A 19,083-nucleotide genomic window follows, 5' to 3' on the forward strand; every position below is an offset into this window, starting at 1 on the left:
TTCTGTTCTATGACTCTCTTGGGTTCTTTCTTCTTTTCTATTACCCCCCTTAACATTTCTTATAGTGCCAGTTTGGTGGTCACAGACTCTTTTAAACCTTGCAAATCTTGGAAGCTCTTTATCTCTCCATCCATTTTGAATGTCAGCCTTGCTGGAAAAAGTATTATTGGCTGCATGTTCTTCTCATTTAGTGTCCTGCATATGCCTTGCTAGCCCTTTCTGGTTTGCCAGGTTTCTGTGAACAGGTCTGACATTATTCTGATGGACCTTCCTCTGTACAGAAGGACTCTCTTCCCCATAGCAGCTCTCAAAAGCTCTTATCTAAAATTATGATTCTGCAGTCTCACAATCAAGAGTCTCGAGGTCTTTCTAGATTCATTGATCTTGGGGGGGTGGGTGGCCTTTCTGCCTCTAGGACACAAACTCTGGTTCCATTCCCCAGACTGGGAAAATTTTCATGGAGAATTTGTTGAACTATATCCTCTAGTCTTCTTTCTTTCCCCTCACTCTCAGGGATCCCAATAATTCTGACATTGGAATGTTTCATGGCATCATTTATTTCCCTAATTCTGTTTTCATGGCTTCTAAGCTGTCTGTTCCAGGCCTCCTCCTGATCCTTTTCCTCTCAGTTTGTCCTCTAGATCACTAATTCTATCTTCTGCCTGGGTTACCTTAGCTGTTAGAGTATGTAGATTAGATTGGATCTCACTGATACATTTTTAACTTCTTCCCAGGTGGCTTTCACTTCTGTTCTAATCGATTCCATGTTATCACTAATCGTTTTCTCCAACCTAACCATTGCCTGGATAATTGTTACCCTGAATTCCTTTTCCAACATACTGTTTATGTCCATATCCAATAGCTCTGATGGAGAGGGTACAGTCTCTGAACTTTTCCTCTGTTGGGTATTCCTTCTTCTAGTCATTTTGGTGAGAGGTGGTTGAGGGGATGTGTAGCTGAATATATCAACCATGATCCATGCAAGGTGCATGCTGGAATGCTTCTGAGCATTGGAAGTTACCACCAAAGAGAAAGAAAAAAGAAAAAAAGAGAGAGAGAGAGAAAGAGAGAGACAGGAAAAAAGAGAGAGAGAGAGAGAGAGAGAAGCCAGAATGGGCCCCAAAGGTAAAATTTTTAAGGTACACAAACAAAAATGGAGAAACAAAAAGACTGACACAAGTAAATGACAAGAGAAAAAAGAGAGAGAGAGAGAGAGAGAAAAGAACCGTGCCAAAAAGAACCCCAAGTATAAGATTTATGTAATACCAGAACAAAAACAAATACACAGAAACACTGACTGAAGAAAAGGATGGGATGGTGGTTATAAATCCTCAGTGTGGGCGAGGGAGATTATTTTTATTCTTCCTGGGTGTACCTTGATATCTTTGTTAAAGGACTCAACTTTCCAGTGATAAAGAGGGATTAAAACCGGTTTTTATATAGGGGTAGTATTGATTGAGGAAAGAGGATTACCTTGAAGCTTATCTCTATATGAATATTTTTTTAAATAGAAAAGAAAAAGAAAAACACAAGTATATGTATTTTAAAAAAGTGCAAGCTAAAAGGTTATTATGGAATATGCTGTATTAAACCTCTAGTTGTAATGGTAAATAGGTTTAAAAAATTAAACAGAACAAGAATAGTGAGAACAAATTAAAAATAAAAGTTGTATCTATGAAATATACAGGTTTTAGGGCAATACCAGAAGCTTAATATATTGTTTTCCCCTGATATTAGGGTTTTACAGTTTTACGGGGACCCTGTGGTGGTTGTCCTCTCATTGTTTTGGCTGGCTTCCTGGGGAGAACCCTGCCTTGCATTGTTTTTCAGGCAGTTTTGCTTGGGCTGAGTCCTCCTGCCCCATATCAAGGGGCTGGGTTCTGTGGAAACTGTTTTTTCAGGGTTTTGTTCTCTGGAGGGTTTTTTTGTTTTTTGTGTTTTTTTGTTTTGTTTTGTTTTGTTTTCCCCCTTGGTGGCTTTTTGCAGCTTTTTGGAGGTTTAGTGGAAAGCAAACTGCACCCAGACCTCCTTCTCAGAGAGAAGCCTCAGTCTGCTCCCCTCTGGGTGGTCCAGAACACACAGACTCCCCCTCTGCAAACTCCATCTGCTGAGCCATGCAACCTCCCACAGGCAGTGCACGTCCCCAGCCACTGTCTCAGGGGTCACCCAAAGCACCCACTTGTCTCTGCACCCCTGCCCCACTAAAACTACAAGCAATATTGGTCCAGGGAACCCAATTCCTGTGGCTACCTTTGTCGGAACTCTGTCTGGGGTCCAGATCTCAGATTGCCACCATGGGAGATCGCACTGAGTTCCTTTCAGTCCTGGCTGGGAGAGTCCAGACCCTCCACTGGTCCTAGAGGCCATGGGCTAGCACCAGGATGAAGCTTTCTCAGGTGCCAGCGGAGAGTGGGTCAGACCCCAGTCACAAAGTGCACAAAAGTTCTAGGGAGCACAGGCTGGCACCATCACCAGACTCCCTCATGCAGGGGTGGGAATGTGCCCAGCTGAGACCTGATGCAAGCCTGCAACCCTGGAGACTGCTACACTCTGTCTGGCATGGGTGGTCGCTGGCAGTGGCCATCCTGGGACCATGCGTTTAGGCCCATGCCCATGAACACCCAATTCCATCAGTTACCCCTTAAGATCTTTTTTCCTTTTTGAGTGCTTTTAACCAGACTCCAAGTTAATCCTGGTCCACAATCACAGGGCACTCTCATATTGGGGTATTACTTTCCAGTGGGTCACTTCTGTTGGCTCCCTCCTCATTCTGTTTATCCTCTGATCATTCCCACTCTGCTTTGCCTCTCCACTGGAGTCTTCTGTCCCTGTAGAGATCCAGAAATGTAAATCCTACCTCTCAGGCTGGTTTCATGGGTGTTCGGAGTGTTCTGGTAGATAATTAGCTCACTTTAGGGGACTGGTTGAAACAGGGTCTCAACTTCACCATATTGCCCCTCTCTTCCTCAAGGAGAGCATTTCTTAGGTTTAGAAGAAACTGTGTAGGAATATACCACTTGAAAGTAGTTTGCACATACCACCCACACAGCTTAGGGACCAAGTGGAAGAAACAAAATGGGCACTTCTTACTTGGAAAAGTTGAGACAACTGATGTGGTGACTATTTTAAGGGATTTAGAAGCACCGCATCCCACTACAAAAAAATGATTGCGGTGGCCTCTCATGAGCAAAAGAGTTAGAGAACCAGTTTATTCTGGTCTTGGCTGGAGCTTTCTGTAATTAGCTGAAAAACCTTCAAAAATTGGCCTGACATTTTCAGAGGTCATAGAAAGTTATAAAATAGGCCACAAAAAGATTTGAGCTGATTTGGTTTTTAGGTTCACAAAAAATCCTTCCAGACATTACTAAAGTGTCATCTGCAGTCATGCTTCCACATTGAGTAGACGATATGCATGGCATACAGACACTAAAATGTGCCCTCCCCCCGATTATCTATCCCCTGGTTCTCATGTTCCTCCCTGTGTAGTCCCCTCCCCTGGAATGTGAACAAGGGCTGTGGTTCAAGGAAATGGGTTGTCACTTCTGTTTTTATGTTGCCTAAGATTACAACTTCCTCTTGTCTTCTTGGTTGGTATACTTTGATGAGGTAAGTGGCATGTTGGGGAGGTCCACATGGCAAGGAACTGAGGACAGGCTCCAGCCAATGAACGCTAAGGACCTGAGGTCCCTAGCCCAATAGGCCTTAAGAAACTGACTCCTGCCAACAATCATGTGTACTTAGGAGCAGTGGAGCTTTCCAACCCTGGTTGATACCTTGACTGAAGCCTCAAAAAGACCCTAAAACAAAGGACCCAGGAAAGCCATGCCTACATTCCTGAATCACAAAAACTGTGAAATAATAAACATGTTGATTAAGTTATTAAGTTTGTGATAGTACTGATATGCAACAATAGATAACTAATACAGTATGGCACATTTTTTAAGATGGAAACAAAAGGTGATATAACATCTCTAAAGATGCTAAAATAGCAAGTGCATTCTCATCCTTCTGAGGGCATGATAGCAGAAACTAATAGAAGAGACTTGATAATCATAGAAGAATTGATCAATTGTATAGGAGAGAAAATGATCCTGTGGATTTATAAGGAAGAAAAAAAATCCAATGGATTTTATAAGGGAGTAGAAACTCTCACAGATTGTGTAAAAGAGAAGGAAAGCTCAGGGATGCACAAATTAAAGTTCAAGGTGATGCTGGTACAAAGTAGGAGTAACACATAGCATAGTGGAATTCATGGCTCTTGAAGGGTTGTGCTAATGAGTATGAGGTCTTTTGGTTGGGCTGGACTCAAAGTGGGATCCCAGGAGACCCTATAAAATAGCTAGTGCCACCACCCTTTCTTGATAGACTCCTCAAGTCAGTAAAGACCCGTGCCATTGTGTGGTGTTCATCTCTCAGGCTGAGAAAAAAGACAACAGAGTGCTGTGTCTACGGAAGTGTTCCAAGGCTCTATAGCTAAATTAATGACAGAATAAGGAAAGCAGTAGGTTATGGTGTCCATATTTTCAAAGTCCACATGAGAAACAAATGTCTTATACTTGGAGGCTGAGTGGCAGAAACAAACTGAGCCAAAGAGATCATATCACACGGACAGACATGACTTGCTCTTTAAGATATGCTCTATGTAACTTTACTGAAGCATTCAAAGCCATTCACCAGAAACAGCAAGAAAATTCTAGAGTTAAGGTCAATGACATAACCTCTAATGCCTATAAAGTATTGGATTAGATAATAAAGTTGAATTTCCTGCTTTAAAAAAAAGGTGGGGGGTAGACCTGTTGGAATCCAATATTCTATTTACCTGGGAAAATATTGGGCAATTAACTGGCTGCCGAGGAAGCAGCTGTTAAACTTAGATTAGATTGGATCCTTCTGGATGACCAGCCAGTACAGCCAAGCACCCAAAACAAATGGCTGGATAAAAGACCAAAATGACAGAGCAGCTTAATTGTACTTTCTGTAAAGTCCCTATCACCAGTAGGTCTCCATTTTTTCTAGAAGATGCTTCTCACTCTCCTAAAGTTAAGGAGAGCTTTATGTTGGTATCCTCACCTTATAAGATAATAATCACAAGCTGGTTGTTCTCAATTAAAAATCAGAAAACAAAAAAGAAGCAACCTACAAACAAATTAATAATTAATGCCAGGATTTTTTATCTCTCTAATAAAATAACCTACCATTTTGACCTGGATGAAATATTTTAATTATCAAACTGCACTTCTCAATGTTATTGGTTGTCTACCTTTGGTAATCTTTAGTCATTCTGAGTTAGAATCAGGTCCTAGGTTAAAAAAAAAAAAAAAAATGACCACTAATGTGCAGTTGATATATGAGGGAGGTACTGTAGCTCTGGCTTTTCTTGTTTGTAAAATGGGGATGATGAGATAAATCAGTGACTCAATCAGTTGGCAGAACCTAAATCAAATCCAGATCAAGTACAAGTGTGTGCTCTTTTTTTTTTTCTTTAAGATTTGTTTATTTACTTTAGAGGGTGGGGAGCAGGGGTCAAGAGAGAATCTTCAAGCAGACTCCAGGCCGGATATGGAGCCTGACAAAGGGCTCAATCCCATAATGCTGAAATCATGACATGAGCCAGAATCAACAGTGGGACACTTGACTATGCCAACCCAGGTGCCCCCCCAAGTGTGTCCTCTTAATTCTGTGTCCACACCATTACCTTTGTGAGGACTGACACCTCTCTGACCTGATAGTCTCCTCCTCAGGGGACAACTGTCCTTAAAATCTTCAGCTTTGTCCCCATCTTTCCTTCCAATTTCCTTTCTCTCCTACTGAAAAATAGAGCCAAGGCCCATTTTGACTTTGAGATCTCAGACTTTCCAAAGAGTCAGAATGCAATGTGATTTTGTCCTAGACTTTGTGAATCTCCACCTAGGTTTCCCTCAACCTTCTTTGTGAATTGCCTTGGTTGGATTTGGCTTACCTGGAACAGCCCACATCCACCGGCTGGTCCACCCAGAGGCAAGAAAGGCCAGCTCTCCTACCACAGTTCCGGACATTGTGAAGGGCCATCATGACAGCCTCAGAGTACAGCCCATATTGTTCCCTTGCCAAACTTTCCCCTTTTCTCTCCTTCCTTGGGGACTGATCCCAGGAGCTCACCCTAATGCATTTCTTACATGATTCCATTTCAGGGCCTATTTCCTCAGGATCCCAACATCATCACTTCCTTAGGAGACAGAACATGAGTTAAACATGAGATGAAGAAATCCAGTAGAGCTGGGGATAGAGTGAGATAGGTCTCTTTCAGAGAGTGCTGTGAGGACTTCATGGATTAATATGTGTGAAATGCCAAACAATAGCCAGTAAGCTATAAATCCCATGTAAGTTTTGAGTTGTCATTATGATCATTATATAATGTTACACATTATTACCACTCATAATCTTGGAGTCAACAATCCAGCTGCACAAGTCATTGAAGGATTATGACTTAAGAGCAATTTGTGTGATTTCTCAGGAGTCTGCAAGATACCTGTGAATGTATAGAATGGGAAGCTTCTGAAAAAGTTGCACTTGATCTGGAAGTTTATGAAGAGAAGTGTAGTTTCACAACAGAAGAAATGGTAGTGCTTTCTCTGCACTGGTCAGACTGTGTCCACCATATTGGGTGTGGCTCATAGTACAGGAGAAGGTGAGAAATTTGAGGGGAATGACCAGGACAGATTGAAGCAGGTGTCTTTAGCTTTAGATTTTTCCACCTTCCTCCCACCTCCCAGCTCACCCCATCATCTGTCTGAGAACTACATTTAGATCCTCATCTATCACTTTGGAGAAGCTGTCCTTGACTACCTTCTCACTTAAAGATTTAACCAGTTTCTTCCTTCTTTTTCCTTCTAGATCATATATGGGTTTTGTTATTTGTTTTTTTTCTCATTGCACCTATTGTTTTGCCTTAATTTGGATTTGGGTCTAATTTATTTTCTGAAACTTAAGACAGGTTAGATGCTTGTATGTTAGTTTCCTAGGGCTGCCATCATAAATTACCATAAACAGGCGGCTTAAAACAACATAAACTTATTTTCCACAGTTCTGGAACCCAGCAGTTTAAAATCAGCTGGGCTGTGCTCCCTCTAAAGACTCTGCAGGAGAATCCTTCCTTGCCTCTTCCAGACTTGGGTGGTTCCATGGCCCATGGCTCCAGTCTCTGCCTCCATCTTCATGTGGGTCTTCACACAGCCTTCCTTCACGTTCTCTCCTCTCTTCTCAAAAAGCCCTGTCATTGGTTTTAGGGTCGACCATATTCCCGGACGATTCCATCTCAAGATCCTTAGCAGGATTTTATTCTCAAAGAATCTTTTTTCCAAATACAGTCACATTCACAGTTCTCAGGAACACATATTATTGGTAGACATCCCTCAACCTACTATAGCATGTATATATTGATTTCACCATGAACTAGTCCACCAGTTCTAAACTGTCAGGTAGGTTAGGTCTACTCAAAAAGCAATGGGAATCATAGAAGTTATATTAAAAAAAAAAAAGGAGAGATCAAGAAAACAAATGTGTGAAGGGATACCAGATGGGTTTTGTTAACTGACCATGCAAGTGGGAGGTGGAGAAGAGAAGAAAATCAAGGATGGCCAGAAGGTGTTGAACCTCAAGTGCTGGGAGGATAATCAAGAAGAGAGGCTGGATGGCGTGGGTGATGTGTTCTTGCTCTTGTTTTGGCAGGATGAGAGATGTTTGGAAGCAGGCTCACCTGCTAGTTCTCTGTGCCTCAGTTTCCCCACAAGCCAGTGGCACTTCTCACTTTTACAGGATGTCCTGAGTTCTCTGGGCAATGAATTAACTTGTGTTGCTTCCCTGGTGGGCACTTGAGTAGGATCAATGACAAGTAATAGAGTAGCAGTTTAAAAATGCTGATGTGATTCATTTTACGACATGGGTGGGACAGGCTGAGTGGCCCACAGAAAGGACAGCTGGTCCCAAATGTTTGAGGCCTTGTAAAATGATGCATATCTACTTAACACTGCTGTAGTAAACAGAACTGTCATTCCTAGGCTCACAGACACAATGGCCAACTTGGGAATGCTGAGCCTTCCAAGGTCAGATCTCAATTTAATGCAAAGCAAACAATCTTGACCCACAATGATTAACATTCTTAAGCACATTTTCTGTGACAGACTGAAACTTTATGACTCTTTCAACATTGTACATTTTTTTCAATGTGTCTCTAAAAACTGGAGCCCTAAAGAATGATTTGAAATAGAGAAACCTGGTAGGGGGTAAAACTGTGGAACTGGACATTTCAGTTTTCCTTGAGATTAGCAAACAAAATTCAAAGCCAAATAACTGGGAAGGAGCAGGAAACAGGGAGAGAACCACTTTGATTTCTAATCTATGCTCTTTCTATGCATTTCCAAAGCAAATAGACTTTAACTACTTACTACCCAGGTAAATTGCCATTTATTTGCCAGCTTCGTTAACAGTTTCCTCAGATAATCCATTGTCAGAGGAGGACCTCCCCACCCGGCCCATTTTCTCTCTGTTCCTCAGTGGTTTTCAGTGAGGTCCGGCCCTGAGCTTCTGGAAATCACTGGCTCCTGGTTCCCCTAAAGCACATCTGACATGCACCTAGCCAGGGGTCAGAGCTCTGGCCTGCAACCAGCCTGCTCACTGTAGCCAAACCCCCTTGGCTCTCAGGCTCCTGTGTCCTCGTCTATATCTTGGAGCTGAGAAGGAGACCTGCCCATCTGAGGGTTGCTGTCAACATCAAATACAAAAGACTTTGAATTCAAATCTCTTCTTAAAGTTAAAAAGTCAAAAACAAGTTATCTGGAAAAGTAAAGGTAGCATCCAGGATGTTGGGTTCTTAAGGTATCTAGAAAGAGGTTGAGGAAATTCTCAGAATCTTTCCCATTCTCCTACCATGGGACAAGTTAAAGCCATTTAGGCAAACATTATGTAGGCTGTCAGAGTGCACAAATGCTCTGACATGATAGAATGAAACTGAGGGTCTCCTTCTTTGTGCAGGGACAAGTCAGGATTTCCCTGGTAGCAGAAAGACCCACAGGATTCGGCACGTAAAGGGCATGCTCACTTCTGTGGATGAGCCCAATGGGCAGGCCATTTGTTGATTCTTTATTGATTCATCTATTTGTATCTTACAAACATTCCTGAAGTCAGGGAGCCACTGTTCTGGGAAAGAAATAATTCCCAGGATACGGCTATACTGTCAAGCCACTAGTCCAGGGGAACACAATCACATGAACAGGCACACAAAAAATAAGATTGCTTGTTTACTTGTTTATGGCCTATCTCCCCAACAAAAGTAAGATTCATGAGGCAAACTCCATCCATCTTCTTTAACAACTGCATCTCACTGCATGGTCTCCAGCCTTGTACAGAGTAGATTTGATAACTGTTCATTGAATTAATGAGTGAATGGATCCGTGAACAAATGAATGAATGATTAAACAGAGATATATCAAAAGTCCTAAAGAGGAAGCAGCATAGAACTCATGGGAAACTAGTATTGGAACCAGACCCTGAAGAATGGAAAAGTTTTTGGCAGATGGAGAGGAGGCCAAAGAAAAATCTAATCAGTGATGTGGGAGCATGCAGACGTAGGGCCCAGAGAGAGGACAGTGTGGGGCCCTGGCAGGGGGAAGGGATGGGAGGGAACAGAGACACAAACAACAGAAATTGTGCCCAAGGCCGCCGAGGCAAGCCTCTCAGAGATCATGGGAATGAGTTTCGATTTCATCCCCCAGAAAGGGAAAGTGGTGTGGCTTTTCAAGCAGGGAGTTGACATGATAATATCCTACTAAGTAGAAAGGTCACAGTCACTCCTGCTGCATTTTGGTGTGTGGATTGGATCCGGAAGCCAGAAAAGCAGGTAACAGCTTGATGCTGGGGATTAAACTGAGATAAAAAGAGCAGAATGATGACGGAAAAGAGCAAGGCAGAAGGAGCAGGAGAGGGGAAATCCGGGCATCTGCCAAAAGAGCATGGCGATGTTGGTGTTGGGGACAGGAAAGAGAAAGCTCAAGGTTAGTGCCCGGGCTGCTGGTTTGGAAACTATATGAGCAATAGAGGTGCTCACTGGGAAAGGGGCTCTGTCTGGAGGATAACCAAGCAGAAATGTCCAGAGAAGAGATGCCCATGTCAAGAACTTAGAAGGCATGAAACAAGTTTTGCCCAGATAAATAGAAAATCATGAAATATATGAAATAATACAATAATTAAATGATTTTTGAAATCACGAAATGATGAAAAAAATAAAATGAAAAACAAACTGAGGGTTTTGGAGGGGAGGAGGGTGGGGGGTTGGGTAAGCCTGGTGATGGGTATTCAGGAGGGCACATATTGGATGGAGCACTGGGTGTGGTACATAAACAGTGAATTTTGGAACACTGAAAAAAAATTTAATTTAATTTAAAAAAATAAAATAAAATAAAATAAGATGAAAAATAACAAAATAACACTTCATCTTTCTGTCAATTTACATAATGATGAACTATATCAAGCAACCCACTAAATTTTTTTAATTTATTTTATTTTTTTTATTTTTAAGGATTTATATATTTATTTGAAAGAGAGAGCATGAGGAGGGGAAAGGGAAGAGGGAGAGGGGAAAAAAAGAAACCTTAAAATAGACTCCCTGCTGAGCACGAAACCCAACATGGGGCTGGATCCCAGGACCCTGAGATCATGACCTGAGCTGAAACTAAGAGTTGAATGCTTAACTGACTGAGACACTCAGGAGCCCCACACTAATTTTTTTTTAAACACTTATTTATCTATTTCAGAGAGACAACAGGGGGAAGGGGGAATGAAGAGGGAGGGAGAAGAGGGCGGAGAGACAGAGAATCTTAAGCAGGCTCCACACCAAGCGTGGAGCCCTACGCAGGGCTCGATCCTACGACTCTGAGATCATGACCTGAGACTGCTTAAATGACTGAACCACCATGGTGCCCCTCACTAAATTTTTTCTTTATCACTTCACAGCTATAAGCTGCACACAAAATCCAAGATGGACAGTCCAATCACCGATAGGCATTTCCCAGAGTCCTTGACTCCTGAATGCACAGGCTGCCCACTGAGGGCCCACTGTGGGCCAGGAGCTGACCCCCACCCAACAGAAGCACCATCTGCACATCTCTGCCCTCACAGGCATGGTCGTTGAGCTAGCTTAGCAGACCTGATCACAAATTACAACTCGGACACATGCTATGAAGGAGTCAGTCTCAGAGGGCAGGGAAGGTTCCTCTGAGGACTGGGCACCTGTGCTGAGCTCAGAAGTAGGAGTGAGAAGAGAGACAATAAACAATACCTGAAAGAGGCCTGGGGGTTAAGCTAGAGAAAGTCCAGGGACCCGGAAGAAGCGGGTTTGCCTCATGCGGAGGAAACCAGGAGGACAAGAAGGTCAGCCGAGCTAAAGAGGCAGCTGTTGAGGAGCATTCGTGGAAGAATCCATTATCAATAAATGTCTACTAACGTTCACAAAATACCTGCAAAAAAATGGAAGTAACTCAAACGCGGCTAATTGAACGAACGAGGATGCATAATAGTAATGGTTTACGATAGTGAGTGTGAACAAAGTAACTCAATTTAAAATAACTTAATCTTTTCACAGTAAATGCCATAGCAAAGTATCTAAGTTATATAGAATTCCGATAAATGTCATTTGAATCTGAATTGCTATTGCTAAGTAATCGTCCTTCCTACATTGGATGATGTCTGCTAGCGTGGGGTCAAATTCGACTAACAGAGGAAGCATTTGAACATTCTTTGGCTCACAGGCCCTGTCTCTCTTTGACAGCCTCCCAACAATCGCATGGTGAAGGTGTGATCCTCCTCATTTTACAGAGCGATGTCACAGGGACTCACGCAGCTCAGGGAGGGTGCCAGCGTGAGCCTACTGATGTGGGACAGCAGCCCACATCCTCATCCTGACTGGAGTGCTTCTTCACCCCACGCTACCGCTCCTTGTAAAATAAAGCTCTTACATTTAAAAGATGTATATTGTAAAGTAATTAAATTACTTTAAACATGGATTTTTTTAATCCCAACGGAAATGCAAAGAGAGATTTGGAATTATGTGTGAGACGTTCATTACTTAAATCTGACTGGGTGGCTGTTTCTATGAATGAATGCACTTAATTAATTTTTTTTTCCCCTAGCTCCTTGCTATTTCCTGACTGTAATTTATTTTCCTTCATCCCAGGGGCAACAGAAGGACAACAAAAGAAGGATCCAGTGATTTGAAATTCCAGAACCTCTGTCTGCCGAAAAATAGGTCAGAATATTTCCTTGTTTATTAATAGAAGAGTGAAAATGTAGCGTCTATGGCGAATCAGCTGACCACCATACACTCACACACGCACGTGTGCACATGCACACAGACACACCACGTTCATGTGATAAAATTTTATTGCTGCCAGTGGTCTTAGAGGTCACATGGAGACCAAGGTTCAGAAGTGGGTTGAAATACCAGCACATGGGTGATGCAGGGAAAGGTTGAGAAGCCCTACAGCATCTGCAGAATTTCCCATGAGGGTGGCTTCCACCACCCACCAGTGGTCCAAACAGCCCAGGAGACAGCCACTAAGATGGAAACTTCCATTCCCAGCTGGTGAGTGATTTAAATGATGGATCATAGATCCATCAGGCCATGAGCCCACGACCAGCTCTCACACGTGAGGAGAATAGAGGAAGCCATGTACCTGTGCGGTTTTTTCTTTGTCCTCCCGCTGAGCAAACACTTACTAAGCGGTCATGGCATTAGGACTTGCACAGGATAGAGAATATGCAGAGATGAAAGACAAAGTCCTACCTCCAAGGGACTTAGAACCAAGTCTAAAAGGTCAGAATAGGGGCTAATTTCGTGGAAGGACAAGATTCCAATCCTGAAGCCAATCCAGGTCGGCCATTGCCCAGCAGCCAGACCCTGGGCAACACCCTGATGCCCAGAGAGGGTGGTGTCCCTGCGCCCCAGCAGAGCTCCCTCACTAAGCCCTGCCTGAGCAGCCTCCCTGCCCAGAAGCCCACAAGGGTCTCCGTATGTTATACCACACCTTGCATCCCAACACACTTCAACCGAGTCAACTGCCAAACACCCATTCAGTTCCTACTATGTGCCAGGCACCAGGCATTCTTAGCACCCTAAGATTTCCTTGAAGAACTATTTTTCCTAAGATGAGTAAATGAATGCCTCTAAAACAGAATATTTGAAATATTGTCAAAACCACATTAAGCAAAGGAAAATTTGTGGCTGTTCTCAGACTTGTTCAATGTTTACATTAAATACATTTGAATAATGCATTTTAAGTCAGTTTTTCTTATTTCTTGACAATAGCAAGAGATGGGAGCTGGAAGGGTTAGAAGCCTTCCTTCAAATGAAGATGGTTGCAGCAATCACATACATCAAAGTAATATTTACAGCTACATTTGAAAAAGAGAGAGAGAGAGAGAAAGAAAGAGCAGTGCTTTTTTCCGCAGCAAATTATTTCAGGATGTGTCATAGCATGCTCAAGATATATTAAAAAGAGCAACAGACGATGCTTCTGCAACCTGTTCCAAACCATTTATAAACCTAAATTTAAAAAAAAAAATCCCATATGCATACAAATCTCTGTACCCTGCGTATTTTATAATGAAAGTATTATATGAGTATAAATTCGTATTTGAGATATATAAATTAAATCAAAATGTCTGAAAACTACATATTTGGGTCTACTGTCATACTTCAAGAACTATTAAACCGATTAATTCATTCTCTGTACAAATGACAATTATCAGCATTTGGCATGGAGGAGAGAAGAAGGGTGCTGTGGGCAGGCAGGGCAGACCCCTGGAGTGCCGGGTTTCGGTGCCAGCAGACCTGCTCCCTCCCGGAGCGACCTCAGTCTGACAAGCCCATTTCCTATCTCAGTGCCTCATATACTTTAGAAAGGCTATTTGAAAGCGAATGGGTAGGCCGTCTTGTCCCCCACTGATCCCTGTACGTAAGGCAGTGCCTGTGTATGGGAAATAAATGGGGGACCCCTGCAGTGCCTAGAACATAGTAGGTTCTCAATAAATAACAGTGGCTAATGGTCGCTGAGTGGTCGTGTGACTGTCATGTGACCATGTGCTGGGCGCCGTTTTAAGAGTTTAATAGGTGCTGTCTCCCTGGATGCCCACAGCCCAAGTGTTATTAGTCTCCTTTTTATAGGACAGAAGGCATGTCCAGGATCAGTAAACTCCCCTAGGCTGATGAGCCAGTTGCTTTTCCAGTCGTTACTGGTATCTAAAACAGTCTTGGCACTCCATGAGGCTGCCCTCAGTACTGCCAGCCCTTAGTTAGGTGAGGGGTCCGTTCCTGCAGCAGGTGCAGAGGGCTGTCCCCAGCCTCCTCCCACACACCCCACACACCACCACCCACACATACACTCAAACACGCATGCGCCTCCGGACCACAGAAGATGCCCACGCAGATGTTGAGTGCCAGGGCCCCACCCATCTGATGGGGTGCAAGAGATGATCCAAGAAAAACACAGGAGCCCATCCACATCCAGTGCCCATGACGCGTCCACACTGCTGATAGGAACATATCCTAGAACTCCCCATAGAATTCATTGAGCTGAATCCCCAGTATCCACTCCTGCTCTGTACTGCGCCCCCAAGTGCACAGAAAATGGAAAGATACCGATTGATGTTTCACTATCGAGTCCAAACTCAAATCCGTAGTTAAGTGCCTAACGTGCACCAGCCACCACAAAAGGAATTTTAGCATTTAATCCTCGCAGTACTGATCTGAAGTAGTTATTGCAAATCCCATCTTATAGACGAGAAAGAGAGTCAGAGAGAGGTTCCTTTGGCGGTTAGTCACAGAGCCGGTCACTGGTGACAGCTGGATTTGGATTCAGTCTCACCTCAAGTCCCGAGTGCCACTTCTGGGCTCCAGGTGACCCCAACTTTCTGTTATGTCAGCATAGTCCTATGGATTTCGTTTTCTGTTCCTGGGAGTATCCATTCGGCTCGTGTCAAGACTGCCATGAAGAAGGAGCATGTGCATGGAGACCCTGAGAAGAACAGCCACATCCATGACACAGCCTCACAGCGGCAGGTCCTGGAGTGTGGCCCTGGACCAGCATCCATCAGCACCACCTGGGAACTCTGTAGAAATGCAGATCCTCAGGCCCTGACCTCCAGAATCAGAAGCTCAGGCATGGGAGCCCAGGCCACTGTGTTTCAACAAGCCCTTCTGGTGAACCTGGGCACCTGGTGCCCATTCAAGTTTGAGAACCTCGACTTATCGTCGTTACCTGGAGTGCAGCTTCGGAGCAGGACTAGGAGGTCTCTGGGCCCAGCACTTACTCTTCCCTACCCACTACCTCCAGGAAATGGGAAGAAAAGAAGAAGATGCAAGAAGGGGGCCGGGAGGGTAGGAGGAAGGTGGGAGAGTTCAGTGCACTAGGAACATGGAAATTCAGAGATGAGGACACAGCCCTTGCCATCTAGATGCTCAGTCTCTGGTGGGGGGAAAGTAAAGGCTGGTATTACAGATCACAGGACACTGTGCCACGTGCAGTGAAAGAAACAGACGCAGGCCCCGGGGAACCTCCAGGGGACACTGGGGGCACTAACGGTCAGGGAGACTAAGGGCTTGCCCACTAGGTTCTCAGCCACGCCTTCACACTCTGCAAGTAGAGACCCTTCCCATTCCCGATGACAGCACTCTAGTCAACACTGGCTCACGCGTCCCACACTCCAATGCTCCCAATCCCCTCTCCTCATTGACTATCCATTTGTTCCCTTTTGCCAGGAATATGTGCCGCAATAGTTAATTCCCCAGAGGTTGGGGGAGGGGAAGGCAAGGTACAGGTGGCTGTAATTCCTCAGGGCCCCGAGAGCCAGTCCTTACCCTTCAGATGCAGCAGCCCTGTTCCTATGCTAGGAGGCCCCCTGCAGGACACTGGCAGCAGGCAGCCCTCCCCCAGGAGACAGACCCAGTGTCAGGGTTCCTTCCTGCTTGTTGCTCTTGACCTCTCTGCTTTCACCCTACACCCCTGCAGTGACCCTGAGCATCCATGACACTGACAGAGCCCTAAGAATACCACTCCCTCTGGCCCTCCTCGCTGGGCAGAAAGAGGGGTATTTTTCTAAAACGTGACCAGCTGAGAGCCTTACGGAAGGCCCAAAGTGCTTTCACAGAGGAAGTGTGGACTACTGTGTGGTGCCCAGTCCTTGGGATCTCCCCAAGGTAGATGCTCAGGAAGCATTGCTGAAGGGACGGTAAGAAGAAGGGCTGGAAGGACCGAGCAGGAGGCCGTTGGATTATACGATCCCAGGGCCTGGCACATACTAGATACTTGAACAGGTGGTAGAAGGAGCTTCTACCAGAAGGAAAGGATTGAGGGACACAGAGAAAAGACAGAACAAGTCAGGGAGGGCAGGGGAAAGGGTCAAGGCCATGGACTTAGGAGCCGTCCACCAGCTGGAGGAGTGCCAGAGCTAAACTGGGCACACAGGGCACACCAAGCAGCCACAGCCCTGGTTCTCTGCAGTGTAACCTATCCAAATGCCAGATATGGTTGTTTTCACCCTTCAGTATTTGTCAAAGACATGGAGACCCCACACAAGAGGGATCATGCGTTATGTCCTTGTCGAGGAAAGAAAAAACACAAGTTTTAACAATGAGATTTGAATTGGAAATTCATAACTCCACACTCCCTTTGGACTCTCCTAGTGTGTTAGGAGAGAAAACAGTAGGGGGAGGCTCACAGGCCTCAGAGGGATCCTGAGGGGGTGAGGGAGGAGGGCCCCCCAAGCCTGAAAGTTCCTGGGAGGTGTGAGCATTCACACTTCCAGACTTTTCCCTAGGATCCTTTCAGGGACCGGCCCAGCCTGAATATGTGTTTTGTTTTGTAAAAAATAAGATAGAAAAGAGGAGGATTCTTGAAACTAATCAAGGATTCCTTTAACCAAGAATGAGTCCATTCTTTCACCAATTAAATATGAGCATTGACTTGAGTCGACCTTGGTGTGAGTTTCATCTACTGCAAAGTAATGTGGGTGTTGGGAGTGGTTCTCCAGTCTGGGATCCGTAACAAAAACAAAAGCCTGTTCCAGAGGAGTTTATGTGGGACGCGTGCACACACGTGGAGCAGGTTCCCCCCGTGTCGTGGACTCTCTGCCAGCCCTTGCCAGGGCAGGTGCGTCCACATAAAGACCCAGATACGGCTGACCATGCATCTCTAAGCTGCCCTACTCTTGCGACGCCCTCTAGTCTCTGCTTGCCTGTGCACCTGTACCCTGCATTCATTCCCTCCTCAGTGCTCTCTTTCATGCTTACTTGGCCACACATTTGTGAGTACATGATATGTTCCAGGCATGCTCTGTATTCAGTGCCTTGTCTCCCTTTTAGGGACTGGGGCCCTGAGGAAGGGAGTTTGAGAAATCGAGCTGTACTCTGTTCTGTTTATAGAGGTGTGAGTTCCACTGGAGAAGCACCACGTGAGCAGAGAAGAGCTCTGACAGCCACACGGGAAGTTGGGAAAACCCACTGTCGAGGCTGGTACTCCCTCTCACTGAGACTGCTGCACACCCGCATGGCCTTTCTGTGATGCAGCTCTGAGCAGGCTTTACCCAGCGTCTCACCCAATTCCACCTGCCTCCAGGACCAGGCGGGCCTTCTAGTGGTCCCCTGCTGGTTCCTCACTCTGGGCATGAGCACACCATGCCTTTCCGCACTCAGCTCCCACAGCACCCTCAGGCCAACCTGTACTCCCTCCAGTGCTGGAGAGGAAGGAGGGTGTACTCCACCCACACACTGGCTGTACCCTCGGGGGAGGGGTAACCTGGGCCTCAGTCAACCCAGCCCCAAAATGAAAGGACCAGTTCTGGTAGTTAGCCCTAACACTGAGATCAAGATTCCTGTCCATCAGGAGTTGCCAGGAGATTTGCTGAAATGATTGACATAAGGCTCGCCCTTTACCAGCACGGTGCAGGCATCCAAACAGAGGGAGGAAGGCAATGAATTTAGAACTTCAGAGTCACCTTCATTGCTCTTTAGACTATATTAAAAGTGAATTTTAGTCTAAAGAACTCTCTTTTTTTTATTATTATTTTTTTTCCAATTTATTTATTTTCAGAAAAACATTATTCATTATTTTTTCATCACACCCAGTGCTACATGCAAGCCGTGCCCTCTATAATACCCACCACCTGGTACCCCAACCTCCCACCCCCCTTAATGTCCAAGATGGTGCTTAAGGTAAGACGTGGAGCTGAACCTGTTAATCTTGGAGGCTTGGGACAGGGAGTGGGCTGGCAGGTGAAATCACACTGACCGTCTCCCAGGGGGCTTGTTGTGCATTCTGCTCCAGCAATGGGTGCCTGGGGAGACCCAGAGGGGACCACACACGTCACACTCGAAGGGGCGATGAGGAATTATCTCCACACCAGGAACTTGACCCTGGAGACAGGACCCAATGTCGTCTCTATGGGACAGGAAAAACACACCATCCAAACTTTGTTCCCATGGATAAGTAAGACGCAAGTGCAACCCGCCTATCCAATCAGCTCCTGTTCTCCCAGGAGACAAGGGGAAAAGGAGGAATGGGTTTAATTTAGTGCCCTTTGCAGGTTAAAAATTATTAAGCCTATTAAATTATTAAGAAGTATTAAAAATTAAAAATAATTCAGAAATTGAAATTCTTTATTTGTAATAAGGCTTAAATATTGAAAACCACAAACCGCCGGAGGTCAGTCTTGTTCATTTCATGTTCCGTAAACTCCCCCCACCACAATGTGGACACCTGCCTGCACAAGCCAGAGATGCAGAAGAAGGCCTGCTGCCCAGAGGCTCAGAGGTGGAAGGAGCACGGAGTGGGAAAAGCAGAGGGGTGGCTGCCGAGCCATCCCCCTGTCCAGCCGTGGCCTGTCCACATGTGGCCATGTTATGGATGCCATTGATGCAAAGGAGCCAAGGAGCATCCTTGTAATTCCCTGGCAAGAGGCAGCTTACTAACGAACATGTGGGGCTTTCTTGAGCGTAAAGAACACATCGGATCTCCATGAAGTTTGCCAGCAGCCTCTTTTGCTCATCACCCTGGGCTG

General features: G+C 45.0%; 1 protein-coding gene across 1 annotated transcript in view; it reads left to right on the forward strand.

Annotated features, from left to right (window-relative positions):
• CLNK (cytokine dependent hematopoietic cell linker) overlaps window positions 1-19,083 on the forward strand; it is a 218,589-nt gene that overhangs the window by 125,705 nt on the left and 73,801 nt on the right. Inside the window, exon 3 of the mRNA XM_044225942.1 lies at window positions 12,206-12,277. Within this exon, the coding sequence (XP_044081877.1) occupies window positions 12,206-12,277 (72 nt within the window). The remainder of the gene's footprint in view (window positions 1-12,205; window positions 12,278-19,083) is intronic.

The sequence above is a fragment of the Neovison vison genome, chromosome 11 (genome assembly GCF_020171115.1).
Source record: "Neovison vison isolate M4711 chromosome 11, ASM_NN_V1, whole genome shotgun sequence".
Lineage (NCBI taxonomy): Eukaryota > Metazoa > Chordata > Mammalia > Carnivora > Mustelidae > Neogale > Neogale vison.